At 39.6% G+C, this 21,884-nt stretch overlaps 1 protein-coding gene and 1 non-coding gene across 2 annotated transcripts; both read right to left on the bottom strand.

Annotated features, from left to right (window-relative positions):
- Positions 1-224: 224 nt before the first annotated feature.
- On the bottom strand, positions 225-20,465 carry eprs1 (glutamyl-prolyl-tRNA synthetase 1). Its single transcript, XM_058399323.1, has 34 exons — positions 20,307-20,465; positions 17,324-17,408; positions 16,877-16,976; positions 16,195-16,351; positions 15,911-16,053; positions 15,423-15,523; positions 15,183-15,309; positions 14,822-15,014; positions 14,550-14,721; positions 13,224-13,457; positions 12,994-13,078; positions 12,847-12,906; positions 10,932-11,042; positions 10,094-10,230; positions 9,771-9,978; positions 8,960-9,072; positions 8,620-8,737; positions 8,392-8,523; positions 8,077-8,289; positions 6,903-7,172; positions 6,377-6,607; positions 5,768-6,036; positions 3,673-3,724; positions 3,363-3,572; positions 3,207-3,279; positions 3,036-3,115; positions 2,339-2,440; positions 2,088-2,243; positions 1,772-1,969; positions 1,513-1,686; positions 1,261-1,421; positions 1,031-1,109; positions 872-936; positions 225-762 (listed from the first exon to the last, which is right to left on the bottom strand). Exons 1-34 carry the CDS (start codon positions 20,347-20,349, stop codon positions 612-614), a joined length of 4,803 nt encoding a protein of 1,600 aa, XP_058255306.1. The 5' UTR covers positions 20,350-20,465; the 3' UTR covers positions 225-611.
- Positions 4,436-4,568, bottom strand: LOC131359972 (small nucleolar RNA SNORA47). Its single transcript, XR_009205836.1, has one exon. It is a non-coding gene; the product is annotated as a small nucleolar RNA SNORA47 (small nucleolar RNA).
- Positions 20,466-21,884: the final 1,419 nt, after the last annotated feature.

Here is a 21,884-nt window from a genome sequence, read left to right as displayed (position 1 = left end):
CCCTTTAGTTCCTAGTAAGGAAAATCTTAGATCTACAGCAAAGACATTCTAAACAATTGTGCAGTTTCAGTTTTGCTGCAACATGAAGGCCCACATATAGGTGTGATCTCAGGTGTCCACAAACATTTGGCCTAATAGTGTATGTATAAATGCCAGGTAATCACCCTGTCAACATGTCAAGCATAAAAGAAAAACAAACAAACAATGCAATCAGGCCACAAACATAACAGAAATGAAGATCCCTTTATTTTAGACAAGCTGTAAGTGTAATGAATTACCTGAATGACAGAGATTAGGAAACAAAAACCAAAGATGTAGAGGTTTGATATTTCATTATATGTCTAATGACAGAGATTAAGCTTGGGTCTCTATCTCAATATCTGACAATAGAATAGTACATATGCATGGTCTGTGCCTCACACAAATATGTCCTGAGAGTTACCGGACAGACAGAATCTTTACTCAGAGAGAAGCAGATGACTCCAGCATGATCATGACTAGGGGTTAATGTAAGAAGGAACAATGGTTTGCTGAAGTTCATGTTAGTACATTTGTCAATTCTAAGATGCTTTAGACTCTAATTTGGGGCAGATTCAGGTAGAGCGGTTTTCTTAATAACTACGACCGAATAGTGTGTAGTGCTGGGCTGGCTCTTTGCCACTGACACACATCTGGCCTGGCTGGAGGGTCTTTAGTGGTTGGAAGGGGATGCACAGACTCTTGGCTCCCATTGAGGGTGCACCTGGCTCCAGATCCTGATCCCTATAGGCAGAAAACAGAAGTCCTTTTAGCGCTAATTAGGCAAAGTACAATATATTCTTTGTCACATGAAGGGACAATAAGTAAACATGGTTAGAATTAGGTCTCTTACTTTGCAGTGGTCTTTTTTATCCAGTCCTCACATTCAATGCCTCCACAGAATGGTATCTGCACAATCTGTAAACCATTAATCAAATACATTAGTGAGCATTGTGTACTTTTTCATAATTTAGATAAAAGACATTTGGTCACAGCTAAATGAAATGCATACCTTTCCCTGGTCCAGCTCTTTCTGGAACTGCTCCATAGTGTCAACTGCTACCATGTGTGACTTGAGATCAACAGATGCCCTAAATAATATACAAATTATGGTTTATTTTTTTAAATCATTCAAATATTGAAAGGACTTCTTACTCTTCATTTACAACAGTGTAGGCATGCATGATGATAGACATGTATTCTGGTAATTAGTTATCTGTTTATGTACACAAGAGCATGTACCGTTTGTAGAGGTTGTCCTGGATATCCTCAAGTAGGTGTGCAATTTTCTTTTCAAGCTCCCCATCTGGAAGGATGATTTTCTCTCCTGTGTCTCTCCTCACTGCCACACACTGTTTCTGCTTCAGATCTTTAGGTCCAACCTCCAAGCGAATTGGCACACCCTGAATTCAAGAAATAAAACATTTAGAGGTTTTCTACATGAACCCAGGAGTATGTTGAGTGCTGAAGATCACCTTAACAGAACACATTTACCTTCAACTCCCAGTGATTAAACTTCCAACCAGGTGAGTAGTTGTCACGAAGATCAGACTTCACCCTGATCTCTGCTTTCTGCAGCCTGGAGAGATACTTAGAGCATTGAGCCAAGAGGAGCTCCTTCTCAGCCTCAGGCAGAGAGACAGTGATACCACAGGGAATGATGACAACCTGAAAAAAGAATAAAATTAAACATATCAGAATCTGAAGTTCAGAAATACTGAGATGAGCTTTAATGAATCTTAGTAGTTTGAACCTGCAGACAGGCCACTCTGGGTGGCAGCACCATTCCTGTGTTGTCTCCGTGCACCATGGTCAGGACTCCAATGGTGCGTGTGGTTATTCCCCATGAGTTCTGATAGGCCAGCTGTTTCTCACCAGGCTTCTTGGGATCTTCAAACACGATCTCAAACATCCTAGAAAAGTTCTGGCCCAGGTGATGTGATGTGGCACCCTGAGAGAACACAAAGCTGTATATATTTAACCTCTGGGTTTATACACCAACCTGAATGGGCTTTAATTAAATAATATTTTCATGTACCCTTAATGTTGTCAGAAGAGTGAGCACTGACCTGAATGGCTCTTCCACTGGCTGAGATAAAGGCCTCTACGGTTGTAGTGTAGTCTCCTCCTGCAAACTTCTCTTTCTCCGTTTTCCTACCTTTCACCACAGGGATGGCCATGAGCTCCTCATACACCCGTGCGTACAAGTCCAAAATCTGTAGAACCTGTTCTCACAAACACACACACACACATATACACACACTGAAGGAGGCTTTATTTACTGCAGTAACCGCAGTAGTATAACGGACTCATGTATAACCTCCTCTGCAGCTTCTTCCTTAGTGGCGAAGGCTGTGTGTCCCTCCTGCCAGAGGAACTCTCTGGTCCTGAGGAAAGGCTGGGGATGCTTGAACTCCCACCGCTAAGCAAAAGAGACAGAAAGAGAATGTAAACAGGCCGATTTTAGTGTGGACCAATATATAGAGCTCAAGCATCAAATAATTATCTTATTAAATCTATTAAACAAATGCAGTTTTGTACAACTTTATATAAAATTTTACCTTTATTTAAATTTATTTTTATTATACTGTTAATATTTCTATTGTAAAATTACACAAATACTCTATATAAAATATTTATAGCATTAACAAAGAAAGAAACAGAATTCCATTGCATTTCTCAACCTCATCAGATCTGTTGTATCTATTAAAGCCATTTAAATTTCTACAATAATACCTAATGCTATTTTACATGATTTCCTTTTAACTGATCAAAGTGTAAACTTAAGTTTAGAATTGCATTGTAAACTATAAAAAGCTGTCAATTTGCTAGATGCTCTTTGCACCTCAAACCATTAACAGTGATCTACTGATCAGAGCACTAAGAGCACCACTGCACAGGTTGAGGAACATTAAAATACATGGATTTTCCTGACATTTATATTAAATGAGAGCAGTGCAGGTGTTAAAGTGTTTGTGCTTTTATGTGTAATGGAACAATCGTGATTTGAAACTCACCACAACGTTACACCACTGGTTGAGTTTTATTGGCAGATCTCTGTGTGACTGGACCCATTTGGCATAAGCAGGGTACATTACTGAAAAAGAAGCCAAATAAAAAACCCATTTGCACCAAAGTATTCATTATGATTCTGTTTTATGTTGTGTGAAGGCCATCGTGTGCCACACCTGTCTCACTAGTGGGACGCACAGCAATAGGCTCTGCGAGTTCAGTCTTCCCTGATCTCGTCACCCAGGCAACCTAGACAGAGAGGTCATCAGAATGAATGGTTTTGCTCCAAAACACCTCTCTATATTTTCAGATACTTCAAAACAGATCCATACCTCAGGTGCAAAGTCAGCGATGTGAGTCTTCTCCTTCTCCAGAGCTGCTTGAGATACGAACATGGGGAAGTAACAGTTCTCCACTCCTAGCTTCTTGATTTCCCGGTCAAAGAATTCTTTGATACTCTCCCAGATAGCATAAGCCCACGGCCTCAGCACGTAACAACCACTAACATCATAATACTCAATCATCTCCGCCTTGGTAATCACCTGGAGTATCAAGTTAAGCATGAAGATGTCAGAAACATTTTACTTTCACGTGTTAACATGCATCTTTACATGACATACAATAGAAATTGCAGCACAGTACCTGAGAGTACCAGTCAGCCAGATTTTCCTCTTTCTTTGCCTCAAGTCCTAGCCTGAAGCATAAGAAGGAAATAAAGAGGGAAATGTGAGCCTAATAAATAAGTAATACTGCACAAGCAAAAGTGCAATTATACTGAATACACTTTAATTTCTTGTTTGTGGAGCTGTTGTATAAAAGCAATTTTATACTTGCAATCATGTACTCATACTAAACATCAGCACTCAGTTTTGATTCAAAGGCAGATATAAGTACAGTGTTCTTTAAATGGGAAATTATTATCCCTTAACTGACACAAAAACTCAGGCACAAAATGGCCACGATTTTAGTTAATTTTTGTATGGAAATAGATCCCAAAGAAGCCACACTTACTTTACAGCATTTCAGCCATTTGGTTAGCTATCTCACATTGATGTGTACATACAAAAACTAGCGTCTCTCTTTTCTATTCTTACTACTGTACTAAACGTGTTGAACTTAGGAAAAGGAATTTCCTGTGGCAAACAGACGAGCAGAGTGATAGAGTGGAATTTCTCAGTGAGGTTATAGTACCTACAGGCACTCTCAGAAAACTGCTTGTCCAGTCTACTCAGTGGGCTGTTATACATTATACAACTAACTGTTATATAATGATGGTTTCTCAATTATATTACCATTATGACTTTTAATAATATAATCCCAGATGGACATTTGAACAGACGAAGAATCTTTTCTGATACTAATCTTGTTCTCATAGTGATTTATTATGTATATTGTATAATCCTGACAAATGTCCTCGACCATAGCGCATAATCTGAACTGAATAATCAGACATGAATGCAGTGATCGAGATTTAGTCTTGGAGGTTATAACCAGTTATGGCAGTACTGTAACACCACCCAAACTTTCTCAAGCCTCCATCGACAACCATTCACAAGATCTACTGTGTGAATAATTATGACTAGAGGAAATATGACAGCTTAATAGATAGATAACTTTAAGCATCCCAGAGGAAAATTTAACATTAGGGCTGTCAAAATTAACGCGTTATTAATGCGTTAACACAAATTCATTTTAACGGCACTAATTTTATTAACGCGCAATTAACGCAGCATGCATTTTCTGTTTGACCCTCGGCCTTGCCCGTAGTTTGGGAAATGGGAGATGCAGCAGCAAGCCGAAATTGAGAAAGAAAAGCGTCTTCTTTATATATAAAACGATGTCTGATGGTTCTGTCGACAAGACAAAAGTCTGCATTTATTGTGGATGTGAATTAAGTTATCACCGCAGCACGTCGAGTTTAAAATATCACTTGATGGCGAAGCATACAGCCGATACAGAGAGCTCTCCTGACTCTCGCCAAAGGCAGACAACACTAGATGTAATGTAATGAGATGTGAGATGAGATGTAATGTGAACCTGTGTTCTTTCTATGTTCTTTTCTTCATGTGTTTAATAGTCATGAACAAGTTATTTGAAAAATCATGCCTATGTTCTTTATGCTCTATATTTAAGGTGGTTTCAGTAATAAATGTACACTTTGCATGTTTAGAAGAAGTGATCTGAAAATGTTAACAGGCTTGTGTAAGTAAATCACTCAGTGCAAAGAAAGAAATAATTGTTTTCTATGTTCTTTTTTTCACATGTTTAAGAGACATGAACAAGAAAAATATCTATGACCTTTGAAACATGTCTAGTCTTCATTCTCTATGTTGAATATGGTTTCACTAATAATAAACGACATACATTTCAATATTTGTCCATGCCCATGTTGATTAGAGTATTAAAAACTAAAAAAGTATTAATTTAAGGTACATTTAGAATGGATAAAAATGTGCGATTAAGTTGTGATTAACGATTGACAGCCCTATTTAACATTATAACAATATAAGAATACATACATATACACACACACACACACATTACATATATACAAACATATACATATACATATATATATATATATATATATACGTAAAGATGCAGAGTAAGAGTGCAAGTGTGTCAGGAATATACAGCATTATACAGCAATATGAGGAATGGGGTAAAAAGAAAGAAAGTGGCAGTACATATGAATGAGAATAGTGAATGGGGGATCCAACAAAATCAGTGTAAATACCGTGTTTGTTTCTTCAGTCCCTGACCATCTCCTGCTCCTCCTGCCCCACTCTCCTGACCCTGTTGAGGTTTTTCTCCTCCTTTCTGTGACTTGCGGCCTCCTCCTCCTTGTTTCTCAGAAGTGTTCTCGCGCTCCTTGCGGCTCTTGTCCTCTGATCCTGTGCTCCCTGTTCCTGCTGCAGCACTCACTGGCTTGTACTCTTGCCCAGTGAGAGCTTTGTACTGGCCCTTTAGCTCCAGCAGGGTCTTTACTGCAGTGTCGACCTGTTCCTAATCAAAGAAAGTGAAATGAGGATGCAATGACTGGCCAGCTCTTGTCTTGGTGAACCACAGCACTGTATGTGCCATCAAGATGTTAAAGAAAAACAGAAACCACCAATTTTTACAAAATGTTACAATAACCTGGTTGCATAAATTACCTAAATGTATTCTTTTTTTAAGGCACCTTTTCTCATTTTAATTTTTCATTATTTATTGTATAGGTACAGCAAAGTGCGCACGTGTATATGTGTGCATACAACTCGAGGCTCCGAGTCTCTTCAGAATTTACATATGAATGACAAAACTTTGAAATCAATCACACAGAGTAAATGTGAAGGCTTTGAAGTACCTTTGGGGCTTTCTCTGTTTTGAGCTTTCTCACTTGCTCCCCCTGCTGGGAGACCTGTGCATACAGAGCCTGTGCCTGAGGGGAAGCACTGGACGGAGGAGGTGCGGGGTTGGCCTTTGCAGGGGCTGGAGCAGCGCTGGGAGCCTGGCCTGGTTTATACTCTTTTCCAGTTTGCTGTTTATATTCAGCCTTCAGATCTAGCAGCTGTTTCACAGCAGCATCCACCTGGTCCTAGATTAGAAGGAAACATCACTTGTGAATAAAAAAAAAAAAACAAACAAACAAAAAAAATCTGCAAGCATGACGGGTATAGGTTTGGGCTGGTGAAAAGATAATAATATAAGAAAATAACTTCAATTTAATTTAATTTAAACTTATCTTAATTTATTTTAAACTAATGGATGCAGTTGAACCTTCAGTGGCTCAACTATGTATACGAGATGTATCCAGACTTGTTTGTCACTTTGGATAGAACCACATACTAAATCAATGAGGATCTTTGTTAAAAAGGCACAAAAATACAAACCTTAGGTGCTTTCTCAGTTTTCAGTTTCCTCACAAGGTCACCCTGCTCTGCCACACGCTGGTAAATGTCCACAGTGTCTTTATTGAGGCATTTGGGTGCTGATGACACGGATGGCGTGGTGGTTGATGGAGCAGGGGCTGATGGAGCAGGGGCTGATGGAGCAGGAGCTGATGGAGCAGGGGCAGCTCCTGGCTTGTAGTCCTGACCAGTCACCTTCTTATACTCTCCTTTTAGAGACAGCAGCTGCTTAACAGCAGCATCAATTTGCTCCTAGGGAGAAAAGCATGCAGGATGGACATAAAGAAAGTCAATTTGATTCTCAATTTAATAAAACCTAAGTGGTTGCTAAGTGAAAGCAGACCCAAGAATCATGCAATATAAGCCACATTCACAGAAATCATTTCACTACAAACTGATTCCTGTCATTTTCTCTTGGTTGCAAATTGGGAAAGAGATACAGATCGAGTAGTAAAATTGTGTGTGTTCTATATAAAAATATAGAAACCTGTCATTTATGGAATCTTATGCAGTAAGTGATATTTTGAGCTCATCCAGGGACAGTTTTATTATGTAATGTTTTATTTAAGCATGTTTGAATAATTTAAGCATATTTAATGTTTTATGATGCCTAGCATTGAGTCTCATCCTGTTAGAGATACTTGCAGAAGGATTGTATCCACAGCTAAACACCAAATATTTAATGTGATTCTAGGCATATTAGGTCTGTACATGTGGACTCCTTTTCAAGACCACAGGTTTTGAAGTAACTAGTAAATATCATGGTCATTACAAACACTGACCTTAAGTTTCTTTAATCATTTCTGTGTTTATATGGAAGCATTTTTCTGTCCTCATCTTGTCAACTCTATGGCCAAGTCTGTATCTCTTGGCAGAAGCAGCCACATTTTAGGCCGTAATACCATGCAGCCTGTGGCACCATTGGAACTCCAGTTAAATCATAAGTCAGGATATATAACTGCTCCTAAAGCACATGTTGAGAGTACTTAACTTGATTTTTGGTTGCACCACAGGCACTTCAGTTTTGTCACAAATAGTACATAAAATGCTCATCAGTCAAGACCTTCTGTCCATTTTACTGTATCAATGGCACAGTAGGTTTTTTTAATGACCAGATGAATTGAATACTATTGTACAAGTTGTTACATCAGTTCACCTTTGCTGCTTTCTCTGTTTTGAGTTTCCTGACCACCTCTCCCTGTGCTGCCACTTGTGCACAGAGATCAGTAGGGGCGAAGCTAGATGTAGGAGCTGGCTGCGTTGGTGCTGCAGAGGGAGGAGTCATGCCTGGTTTGTAATCTTGCCCTGTCAGTTGCTTAAACTCAGCTTTCAGAGCCAAAAGCTCTTTAACTGCTGCATCTATTTTGTCCTGTAAAAGACAAAGTAGAATATTAAAAAAAGAGAATGCATTAATACAAAAAGAGAATAGTTGGGTTATTCAAAGTAACTAATAACTCCGACAGAGGCACACCTTGGGTGCTTTCTCAGCCTTCAGTTTTCGCACCACTTCGCCTTGCTCAGTTACACGTGTGTAAGGGCAGGATGAAGATATGCTTGGGCTTTTGGCTGTAGGGGTTGCAGACACTTCAGGCTCAGCACTTGCCTAAGGACAAATACATATGAACATATGAACAGAACCATAAAACAACAGATGAAAGGAAGAATATTCCCAGGATATAATGGAAAATATTACACTCACAGGCTTGGCAGTTGGCTGACTCTTACTTTTGTCCCTAGAGCCAGATGTTGGCATCTCCTTTGTGTGGCCGTCTGGAATATACAGCAGGACACAGGGGCTCTCCTTACAGCTGTGAGGACTGGACAAATAGATCAAATTTATAGTTCAGTAAGGTCTAAATCTTCAAACTACAGTATTAGTTTGTTACAAAAATAAAACTATAACAGTTGGTGATAAAGGTTCTGGTTTATGATTTATTGTAACAGTTGTTATAATCAGTCATAAGTCAGCAGCTTCATTAGCCAGACAGAATTACTAAAACATGCTAAGGTGTTATTAATGAGCAGTGAACTATATTAACCTGACTGGTTCATAGGGCTGATCACAGATATAGAAGCCCCTCCTCTGCAGCTGGATGATGTCACCCTTCTTCAAGTCCTTCAAGCATGGGTCTCCAATCATGATCTCTTCGGTCTTTAAAACACAGACAAGACTTCATGTCAGCATAATCCTCGCATCTGCATTTACTTATCCACAATGCAATCTGTTATCTGCCAAAACCCTGAATTGCATTTTCTACATAATACATCAGAGCATAAGACAGAGTATTAGACCAGACATGAATTCTGTCAGGAGAAATTGATGCATGTGTGATGCTTTATTCACACAAGTCCTGTTAATAAACTATGTACTTTCATTTAAAAAACTTCTTAAAACATGACATCTATTTGGCTTTTATTTGGTTACAACAGCATGCGGAGGATGCATTATCAGTGCCTGTTGTTACATCACACTTTTTCCGAAAAAATATTTCTTTTCTTCAAATTGGTATTTTGAAGATTGTGAAGGAGAGCACTGTCTAAAGACATATTTCAGTGTTAGATATTACAGCTATGACAAGCTATCAGAATACAGAATGAACTGAGAAATTTACTACAATTTACTGATTTCCCCTTGCCATGACAACTCTGGCAATTACAATGGTTATAATATATTTAAAAAAAAAGTGAAATTTGACTTTATAATGCTAGAACACATCAAACAGGCAAATTAGGCCAATGCAAAAATTCTGAGATTCATATTACTTTCTTTTTTGTCACTGCATTTGCTGGAGTAAATGAAACTGCTTACAGTCTGGAAATTAACCATGCTCCACTAGCCTCAGCGCTCACCTTGCTGTTTGGGTTAATGTAGTCCTTGAAGTTGTCGTCTTTGCCCAGCACGGGTTTGGTGATGAGGTGCTGGTAGGCGACACACACAGCAGGGGTGAAGGGAGCTTTGGGGGTTTCAGCCAACCAAGTGATCTTCGTTGTCTTCTTATAGTCCGTGTTCTCCAGGTTCAGACGGCCTTCCAGAGATGTGATGGCTCCAGTGCTGTTTCTGAGGAGGAGGGAGACAGAGGGAAGGGGAAAAAAAATTAGAAAACCGTCTTGTATTTAAGAGACATGTTAAATGTTAAGTGTCCATTAGCTATCAGATTCCAGAAGAATCTTACTTGTGAATTTTAGTGATGATGACATTGCCCCAGTTAATGAAGGTAACAGTCTCCCCTTCAGTGAAGGTCTCAGCATCTGCTCCCTCAACAAACACCTTTGGGCCATACCATACCTGCTTCATCCCCACATCCGCGTTCTACATAGGAAAAAGACAGGAAACTTAATTTCTCATTGTTCAACCAGATCAAACCACACTCTGTAGTCCAATTTGAGATAAAACTAATTTAATCATGATTTTATCTCTGAACTGATTCCATTTAAACTGATTGAGGTTAACGATTTAACATGAACTGCTATAACAGACAGGAGAAGGTGTATTTCTTGTTTAAGAAGAGTAGGGGAGAAAAGAGTATAACGTTATCCGCTGTACAGTCAGAACTGCAGCATTCAAAACTCAGAGTCTGGATTTCAGAATGAAATAAATGGAAAAAATACAAAAAAAACCCAGCATATGTTGATCCAACCCTTTTACAAATCGGTTGTCTAATGTTCATGTGGCTGATATTTTTTCTGTTGATGCTGTTCAGAGTCGAATGGGAGAGCGTGCGGGAGAGTGATGGGCAAAAGGAAAACAAAACAAAGCAGCATATATAATCACCTTATAATTAGTATTATCATTAATATTTTTTGTACATTGCTCAATTAGACACTTTGTTGTAGGCCTGCTTAAGTAGGCCTTTCCTTCCCTGTTTCTGATGAAGTAAATATATAAATAGTCATACTAGTCATACCCATTTTCTCAGAAATACATTACATGACAATGTAATATGATAGGGATAATAATATTACATCCCACATGCCTAGAATAATCCTTAAAACTTAACAATTGTTATTTACCTTGGGATGTCTGGCCACCTCCTTCATTTCTTCCTTGGCATCAGAAATGGAGATAGGAATGACTTGTGAGCTTAGCAAGGCACTATACCTGGGAGCGATGGGGTCAATGACCTACAGCAGAGAGAGCAAGAAAATCCATGAGACACTGATAAATGATGACAGACAGGGTAAAAACAAAAAAAAAAAAAAAAAAACATTCTGCCATTGCAAGAGCCCAAATCAGTAACAAAAAGAAACAGATGATGGAGGAGAGACAGATGGAGTGCAACGAAAGCTGAAATATTTGTTACATCCAAAAGGAGAAGATTAAAATGGTTCGAATTTTCCAAGGTTATACCAGCAACTCATATTAAGCACATTGTATAATGTGTGACTACAAAACCACTGCATGAAGCAAAATGATTTAGGTTGAAAATACTAAGTTGCAAAAACAACAGTGTCAAACTGAAGGCAACTAGGAGTTATGACATGGAAAACTATGGTGCATGAAATCTGCCAGAAGCTGTATGAAGGGAGGGGAGTCATAAAGAAAAGCAAATACACAGTGGGAAAGCCAGGAGGAGTCAGGTCCCATCACAGAAAACTGTTTTAGCACATGGATAAGCTGCATTAGCTCCAAAAACTTTATAATGTTTGCTCACTTAACAAAAAATATGCACAATAGACATGTGTTCTTGCCAAAATTACACTTTTGCCTTCTGTGACAGATGGCCTTGGGGTTGGAAAGAGAGAATGAGAGGAACTATAAATATTGAATAGAAAGGACACAGAAGTGAGAAAGGGAAAACAAGAGGAGAAAGCAGACAAGGACAAGGAGGAGGAGTACCTTTTTACAGCTAACTGGCAGCTTGGAAACAGAAGAGTGAGATGCATTTTAATGCAGAACACAGGACAGAGTTCAAGAGGTCAGACAGTTCAGGTCAGACAGAATGGGAAATGTTTTGAGGCGCTTTCTCCTTGCTCCTATCATTCAGTAACAACTGAAGGATGTGTGACTAATCTCCACCTGTGCCTCCTCCAGTCTTTATAGCATGGGACTGAAAGTTGCAGTCAGATCAAAGTCAAAGACCAAGTACAAGGCTATCCTTCTACACAAACAAAATGCATGTCACAAACAAAAACGCTGCACCCGAAGAAAAGCGATAAAGTGCCAAGAAATGCCTCCCTGACTGCAACCAGAATACAGTGTTGTTTATAGCATGTTACAGGTTCTGAAAGAGCAGACAGTTTGAGCCAGTGGCACACTTTAGGTTGAGAAATATGATACAGATGGTGCAAAATGCAAAACACTACGCATAATATGCTGATTATTTACTGTTCAAATGACAGGTAATGATCTCCATGGGTTTGGATGAGACAGGCTGCATTGCCGATATGGCATCTTCATAACATAATTAAGAGATACGGTTTGAAAGAAGCAGCTGCCAAAACACAATTACAAGAAAATAAGAGGGGTGGGTGAGGGCTCTAGATATAACAAATTGCAAATTAAAAAAAGAAAGCATGAAGGAAAGAAGGCGAGGATAGATGTTAGAACAAAACTCACACAAGGCTGGGAATGAGGACACACAACACTTAAGGAATACAGGGCCCTCTTAAAGTACAAAAGGCATCCAAACGTAGATTAAGCAAGCAGCATAAAATGAAAACAAAGAATGAAAGAATCTTTTACTAAGAATAAATAGAACATTATATCAGAGCCCAATGTTCGTAATCAGTTCTCAGGCTACTGTCAGATGTCTGAGTCTCTGCATCAAGCTTCCAGCAAAAAATGCTGACTTCACAGTGCTTCCTGCGGTCATTTGGAAGCACTTTTGCAAATCATGTCCTACATCAGCATGCTTACTGAAAAGTGTGACACGACTGACCAAAGATGCTGTTGAATTTAGCGCAACATAAGGCTGTAGGTCTTTACCTTTTTGTTAAATGCCCAGATCTTGTCCCACTCCATGTTGACCACAGACCTGGATCCGCCCTGTGTGAGAACAGGAAGCGTAAGGGAAATAAAAGGCAAAAGGCACAGACATGCTAATAACGCATAGATGCATAAAATGTCGCATACCTGGGCAGCAATGAATTGCTTGAGCCCTTCAACGGTCATTCCCCTGCGGAGGACTCCTCTGACCGTAGGGAATCGTGGGTCATCCCTGGGGGGAAAGACAAGCAGCATAATCTGTATTACAAGGTAAAACTTCATTCAGTGTGTAGCCAGCTCATACACACACACTTCAGTCATGAGCCTTTATTATACAAGGTTTGACATTTCTGACAAAGTTCTGTGGAACAACTCACCATCCATCTACATAGCCCTGATCCACAAACCAGGTGAGTTTCCTCTTAGAGAGCACAGTGTTGTTGAGATTGAGCCGAGCATACTCCCAGATGTAGGGCTTGCGCAGCCGCAGGGCTTCGATTACCCAGTAGTACTGCTCATCACGGTCGTGGTACTCTGTGGTACGAAGAGCATGGGTCACACCCTCAATGCTGTCTACGATGGGGCAGGCAAAGTCATACGTGGGGTACACCCTAGAGCAAAAGAGCAAGAGACATCTTAACACAAGTCAAATTTAGGACCCAATCAAACCATTAATCCACAATGCTTACATACACATTTTAAATCAACATTTATCTTTGTATCTGTATGATAATACTTGCAACTAAAAGATGTGAAACATCCAATTTCCAGTTAAAGGTATAATTAGATATTTCAATACATTGATATATCTGTTATTGAGCGGCACAGTATTTTCTCAGACCTTAAAAAATTGATGGTTGCAATTACATTTAAATGCACAATTTGTCTTTACTAGCCAGTTCACAGTGTAGTGTATTAAAACTATGATTCAATAATGCATGGTGTAACAGCATGAATCTTAAAATCTGATGGACTCAGTTTTACTGAAGGCTTTGAGCAAGACCTCAAAGACCTTGGTCACTTCCAGCTATTTCAACTGAATTATTTGTGTTCATCACAGCATCAACCAACAAAGATTTCCTTCAAGCTGCTGTGTTTTGACCACAAACTTCCCGCTAGAGCCAAATATGCACACCTCAAAAGACCTGCTTCCACCCGACTCCTAAACAGGAGGCAGCTATTCGGCTTTGATTAAAGGCTCTGAATTTAAAGAAAACAAAGCACGTTTGCTCATTTCACTTTGTAAAGAGAAGCCTAAAAGAAAAACCTTGAAAAACTCAGGGGCAGCATCCTGCCAGGAGAATATCAGTGCATGAAGATAAGCTCGATCGCATGTGAGGAAAAAAATGAAAGATTACAGAGATTGGCTAGTTGCTTGACAGCCCCATTATATCTCGTGTCTCTAAACAGCAGCTGATGTGGCCAGGGTAAAAGTTATTCCAGGATTTATTTATTCTTTTGATAATTGTGAGACTGGCTAGTGAGCAAGCTAACGTTAACATATTACTTTATACATTAATATTTGCAATGTAACTTTCTTTTTTCTCCAGAAGTTTACAGAGCGAGAGGTGCCACAGAAACCAGAGTTACTCCTGTGTGCAGTCGTGGCCTTTAACACCAGCCCACACACACAGGTCCTGTCATACATACATTATGACATCCCTGTATAAAGACATCAAAGCTGTGCATATGTGTGTACGTACTTATATGTGTTGCCAGTGCGGGGATGGGAGGCAATTTTGCAGCGGTACAGTGTAGGGTCACGCAAGCAGCCATTGTTGGAGTTCATATCAATCTTAGCTCTCATACAGCAGGTCTGACCATACTCTGTGCCTGCCTTCATCTCCTCCCACATCTGCAAATTCTTCTCCATAGCTACAGGAAGGAATAGAAACAGAAAAGAATGAAAATATTACATTTATTTTATTTATTGTCTTCAAATCCCAGCTTTAGTTTGGTAGTAGCAGGAACTCACAGTTTTTGCGGTTGTGTGACTCAATCCTCTGCTCCCTCTCCTGCTTCATGGTGTCAGGGGGTGTGTCGTCAATGTAAGCCTTGTCTTCCCGAATTAGCTGTTCAGCCAGACGTTCGGTGGTGGGGAAGTGGTCGCTTGTGAAGGTGAACTGATCCGGCTTAATCTGCAGCATGGCCACATCCTCCAAGATCACCTGTAGTAAAAAGCAGCATCTTACCACTGAATCTGCATAAAGAATCTTAAAGGTTTTACAAGTCATCCTTAGAGAGAGAGAGAGAGAGAGAGAGAGAGAGAGAGAGAGAGATGTGCTTAACAAAGAAGCAGCTAAGTAAAAACTGATTAAGGAAGCAACGTTACACACCTTCTCAAAGTCCTCCTTTTCCTTCTCAGGGTTCGTGTCATCAAAGCGCATGATCAGCTTGCCCTTGAAGTTAACCTGGTAGTGTTGATTGAGAAGGGCGGCCTTGGCATGGCCAATGTGCAAGTACCTACAGATGTTAGTGTGACATTAAGGAACATTTTAGAACTAGGTGATAAAACTGAGGAGCACAGCTCAGCAGTTTCAATCACTGTGTTCTATGCAAGCTTTGGTGTAACGTACCCACTGGCCTCCGGGGGGAATCGCACCACAACTTTTCCCATCTCGGCACCAGGCAGCTCCACAAACTTCCCAAGATCCTGCTTCTTCTCTTTCGGAACAGGCTGAAACAAAAAGGATGAAAAACAGAATAAAGTTCTGTCTGAAATTCATTATAGATTTCCCACAAACGTTTGTTATTATTTAGTTTTGTGCTATATATAATAAGGTTTTCCTTGAAGGTACAAATTATAATTTGATCATTTACCAAACTGAAAGTAGCCCTGCCCCAAACTACTACAGTAAAGTTCAGCTCTAGCCCTTTATAATGAAAGTCGATGCATACTCTATGTAATTTCAATATAGAGAGTTTAGTGCCTGTTCCATGAAGAAAACCCCCCACCAAAAAACAGAAGCTCCTTTAATGGGACAAACATTCATAGTAATGTAAAAGCACCGAGTGTGGATTGTGCCTTAGTTCTAGGACATTTAGAGCAAAAAAAGGGACTTACAGCAGCCTGACTGCTTGAGAGCTTGCTGGCCCACTTGGTGCCGACCTCACTAAAGGGCACCTGAGAGCTCAGGAAAGAGAACCAGCGGCAAACATGAGGAAAGGAGCTTGGTTTAGCCTGCACTGCCGCCCACTCCAGACTTCCTACAGACACACAAGAAATACACACTTTGATATATCATGATGGCTTGATAAGAATGGTAACCACGCAGACTTTTCTGTTACTAAGACAAGTAAGATGTTCGGACGAAGCCAGGTTCACGTTAATGACATAATGACCCTCACCTTTGAGAGCTGCCCACACACAGAGATCAGCCAGTGTCAGGGTGTGGCCCACCAGGAAGGTGCGCAGTGACAGTGCTGCATCCAATTCTGCAAGAGCAGGTGCCAGGTCCGACCGTCCACCCAGGCTCCGGGCGCTGAACTCTAGCCAGTGGTCCACCTAGAGACATAGAGAACAGCTTATATAGCAATTATCATAGTATTAACATGACAATACTACAAAAATCATAAAACATGCTTGCATTCCTAATATTCTCAGGAATATTATTCCTGATTTTAGGGATAAGTCAAGTATTTGTGATGTAATAACTACAATTTCAAATATAACGTGTCAGAATGGAATTTAACAGATCCCATAAGCTTTTAAATGCTTAGAATTTTTCTGCTGGTAAGGAAGCAGACTGAAGATCACTACATGTGGGATGTAGTAGTTTCTCAGCATTATCTACATTAAACTTCAGAGATGACACTTTAAATAATGACACAGCAGTACTGAAGGCTACACCACGGTTTTTAGTCATCAAATGCTATGGGAACATAAATCTTTTTTCAGCCTGATTTCATCCAAGATTTAATGTCTTTAACACGGCCGTCCATTTTGATTAACAGTGCTGCTGAATTGGACTCATCACCAGTCAATATTTCCGTATGGTGTAGGAAACAAAGAACCACCACATTCTCTCACCTCAGTTTGTTCCAGCATGTTAGAGCCATACAGACCCAGACTTGGTGCTACACGTGCAAGGTAACGTGTAATGGAGTTCACATCATTGAACTGCACCTGGCTAAAAAAAAATAAATAGATAAATATATAAATAAATAAAAAAGACAAATGTCAGAACATTGTGTGGGGTTTCAGAATAAACATATCATTAGTATTTATTAATTCATTATCAGTAACCGCTTAGTATCAGGGCTGGGGTGGATCTCTGTAATGGGAACACTGGGTACATGGCCAGTCAGGGGCAATATACAGTAGCCATTCTCTCTTACTGGCATGGCTTTGGGGGTAAATAAAAACTCACATGAACACTAAAAGAACCACCCCATAAAATTTATTAGAGAAACTATTAAGAACTAGTAATCTTCTTCACATATATTTCTGTTTATGTTCTACAGCATGGCCACTTACTCAGAGACTTGGAGTTTGGTGTCTTTGCCTTCCTCCACAGAGACACTGACACTGCCCTTCACGTGCTCTGCTGCTAACAGCGCCCCTGCAGGCACACAGTGGTACTACAAGTCAAAATGTTTTCTCAACAAGCAATGTGCACATAAATAGAAACATCAAAGCCTGCAAGTCATGAAAAAGGCAGCTGCTGAACCTCCTCCCCATCAGATCAATGTGAAATAACATCAAACATTGCTCGCATACAATCCTGCCTCAACTAAGCCTACGGTAAAGTGATAGTAACCTGTTTATAAGGTGGTTTTGTATTTTATTTTTACTGCCAGCCAAAACTGAAAGTGCTAGTCTTTGATTCGAAAAGATGCGCAGTTTATTAGTGTTGGTGAGAGTGTAGAATTGTTGATGAACAAGTACATTTCCATTAAATGCCTGTATTATCAATAAGCTTTGTGGAGACCGAGCTGCACTTCTGCAATGTAGGGATTTCTTATATTGGTCTGTCACGACAGCCTGCCTGTCAGTCTGTGTTTCTGGTTAGTCACTGTGCTCAGGTAATCTGCCAAAATGTACTGTCACTTTAGGGGCAGAGAGCACTGCATTAGAGCGTGATACTGTGGACTGTTTTAGCACAGTGTTGGAGCATGCTAGTGCAGTGTAGAAGAGTGTGACAATGTGGTGTTGGAGTGTGTTGGTGCAGTGCTGGAGCAGTTTTGGAGTGTGTTAGTGCAGTGTCAGTGTGATAATGTGGTGTTGGAGTGTGTTAGTGCCGTGCTAGTGCAGTATTGACGCAGTTCTGGAGCAGTGTTATTTTAGTGCAATACTGGAGTGTGTTGGTGTGGTGCTGGAGCAGTGTTATGTTAGTGCAGTGTTGGAGCAGTGTTATTATAGTGCAGTGTTGGAGTGTGTTGGAGCAGTGTTATGTTAGTGCAGTGTTGGAGCAGTGTTATTATAGTGCAGTGTTGGAGTGTGTTGGAGCAGTGTTATTATAGTGCAGTGTTGGAGTGTGTTGGAGCAGTGTTATTATAGTGCAGTGTTGGAGTGTGTTGGAGCAGTGTTATTATAGTGCAGTGTTGGAGCAGTGTTATTATAGTGCAGTGTTGGAGCAGTGTTATTATAGTGCAGTGTTATTATAGTGCAGTGTTGGAGTGTGTTGGAGCAGTGTTATTATAGTGCAGTGTTGGAGCAGTGTTATGTTAGTGCAGTGTTGGAGCAGTGTTATTATAGTGCAGTGTTATTATAGTGCAGTGTTGGAGTGTGTTGGAGCAGTGTTATTATAGTGCAGTGTTATTATAGTGCAGTGTTGGAGTGTGTTGGAGCAGTGTTATTATAGTGCAGTGTTATTATAGTGCAGTGTTGGAGTGTGTTGGAGCAGTGTTATTATAGTGCAGTGTTGGAGCAGTGTTATTATAGTGCAGTGTTGGAGCAGTGTTATTATAGTGCAGTGTTGGAGCAGTGTTATTATAGTGCAGTGTTATTATAGTGCAGTGTTGGAGCAGTGTTATTATAGTGCAGTGTTATTATAGTGCAGTGTTGGAGTGTGTTGGAGCAGTGTTATTATAGTGCAGTGTTATTATAGTGCAGTGTTGGAGTGTGTTGGTGCAGTGTTATTATAGTGCAGTGTTATTATAGTGCAGTGTTATTATAGTGCAGTGTTATTATAGTGCAGTGTTGGAGTGTGTTGGAGCAGTGTTATTATAGTGCAGTGTTATTATAGTGCAGTGTTGGAGTGTGTTGGTGCAGTGTTATTATAGTGCAGTGTTATTATAGTGCAGTGTTGGAGTGTGTTGGTGCAGTGTTATTATAGTGCAGTGTTATTATAGTGCAGTGTTATTATAGTGCAGTGTTATTATAGTGCAGTGTTATTATAGTGCAGTGTTATTATAGTGCAGTGTTGGAGTGTGTTGGTGCAGTGTTATTATAGTGCAGTGTTATTATAGTGCAGTGTTATTATAGTGCAGTGTTGGAGTGTGTTGGTGCAGTGTTATTATAGTGCAGTGTTATTATAGTGCAGTGTTGGAGTGTGTTGGTGCAGTGTTGGAGCAGTGTTATTATAGTGCAGTGTTGGAGTGTGTTGGAGCAGTGTTATTATAGTGCAGTGTTGGAGTGTGTTGGAGCAGTGTTATTATAGTGCAGTGTTGGAGTGTGTTGGAGCAGTGTTATTATAGTGCAGTGTTGGAGTGTGTTGGTGCAGTGTTATTATAGTGCAGTGTTATTATAGTGCAGTGTTGGAGTGTGTTGGAGCAGTGTTATTATAGTGCAGTGTTGGAGTGTGTTGGAGCAGTGTTATTATAGTGCAGTGTTATGTGTGTCCTGTCTTAATCACCTAAACCCTGGAAGCCTGAGGAGAAAATGTCATGTGATAAAAGTCTGCAGTCTGTAACTTTGGTTTGTCAGCTGACATCTTCTGCACTTTAAAAAATAAGAAGCGACTCGTTTCGTTTGGATTGCATCAGCCTGTAATACCGACTCTAAACAGACGGTGGCAGCACTGCAGGTTAGTGTATCTGAACCACTGTAGCACACAGTGTGCTCAGAAGACACAGCTAACTCTGAGTGCATGTTAAAAAAAATACACTTCTAACAAAAACAGACCGCACTCCATTTCTCCGGGTTACAAACAATCTCTCTTTCTCTCGCGCTACAGATCTAGTTTAAAATGGAGGCAGTCATCACTGAACAGAAACAGAAAGCAACATTTAACATTAGCTAAGGAGCTCTTTGCTCATGCACTGAAGCATTTCCACGCCACAAAGACATAACCAATAATTAACGATTCTTTATTTTTAATATTTTATATATGTGAAACTGTTTGGAGGAGCTGTGATATGAATATTTATAGCTCTACACCATGTGTTTAGCTAGCGTACTGACTGTGCCACGACAGCACTTGCAGCGCGTGCAGCAATCACAACATATTACAATTAAACCAAGACCCGCGTTTTTTGACACAGAGAAGTCATTTAAACCTTGGTGTTGTTTGTCTTACCTAGCGGAAGGTTGCTGGGATTGACGGTGAGGTTTAAAGCCATGCTGTTTGCTCCCTGACTGCTCCCGGTACCTTGTATCACGCTGCTAACACAAACAGCAGCTCTTCCCCAAGCGCCACGAAGTATCTGTGCGGATTACGACCCTCGTTTTTTTTTCCTAGCCGTATTGAAGAAAATCCCGCCCACTGCGCTATGATTAGTCAGTAGCTCACGCAGGAAACACATTCAGCTTTTGATTGGTCATGACAATGAACTGCAAACCAATCATACGGCATTTGATGGGCTTTCCACCCGAATACAGGTGAAGAAACAAATAAGTAACCGGCTGAGAGTTGAAAGGAGCAGTCCTCGGAATGATGGGTAAATTATGTCTAAATAAAAGTCCCCTGAGTAGCAGTCCCTGTGCCTGGGGTTGGTGCTCCGCCGCTTTGCCTGGAACTGGAGGACTTTTAAACCTATCTCGAGTTGGGTGAATTTGGTTGTTTTGCACAAATTTCGTAAATTAATCCAAGGCAAAATATATCTGTTACACAATCATGGGGAATGTGGGAGATTAAAATGAGGTGAAAGTGTGTATGAGTAGATAAAGGTCATCAAATACGAATTTGCTTAGTAAAATCAATTGCAAGCTAACATTTATTCATATTTATTCAATCTATAATATCACAAAACAATTTAGCACCCTGGTTAAAGAACTAAGGCTTATTTTAACACATTGTTGAATGATATAGAATGTTACTTTGCACATATTACTTTACATTTGGCCATACAGAGTTAACGTATTTATATTTGTGGATATTTGCTATGCCGTGGCTCAGTCCTGTGTGGATGCTGTGAAGTCTTGCATCTGATTGGCCAGAAGGTGTTGATTAATTAATTTTCCATAACAGCAGCTTACAATTGCCGAGAAGTACAAAACAAAAGAACAAATCTGAAAACAAAATAACAAAACCTAAAGCAAAATAACAAAACTGAAACGACAATTCAGACAATCCAGAAAAGGTAGGTATAGTTTGCGAATGGAATTCTTTTGTTATTTATTTATTCATTTATTTATTTATTTATTGTTTGGGATTTGTTACTTTGTTTTCTGATTTAGTATTGTGTTTTTTAATTTATTGTTTTGTTTTCTGATTTAGTATTGTGTTTTTAATTTATTGTTTTGTTTTCTGATTTAGTATTGTGTTTTTTAATTTATTGTTTTGTTTTCTGATTTAGTATTGTGTTTTTTAATTTACTGTTTTATTTTCTGATTTATTATTGTGTTTTCTGATTTACTGTTTTGTTTTCTGATTTGTTATTGTGTTTTCTATTTGTTATTGTGTTTTCTCATTTGTTATTGTGTTTTTGAATTTGTTATTGTGTTTTCTCATTTGTTATTGTGTTTTCTATTTGTTATTGTGTTTTTGAATTTGTTATTTTGTTTTCTTATTTGTCATTGTGTTTACAGATATGTTATTGTGTTTACAGATGTTATTGTGTTTTCTGATTTGTTATTGTGTTTTCTGATTTTTATTTTGTTTTCGGAATTGTTATTGTGTTTTGCACTTCTTGGCCACTGTAGCAGCTTGGACAGC

The sequence above is a fragment of the Hemibagrus wyckioides genome, linkage group LG09, assembly GCF_019097595.1.
Source record: "Hemibagrus wyckioides isolate EC202008001 linkage group LG09, SWU_Hwy_1.0, whole genome shotgun sequence".
NCBI lineage: Eukaryota > Metazoa > Chordata > Actinopteri > Siluriformes > Bagridae > Hemibagrus > Hemibagrus wyckioides.
This window is presented reverse-complemented; position numbering and strand designations above follow the sequence as displayed.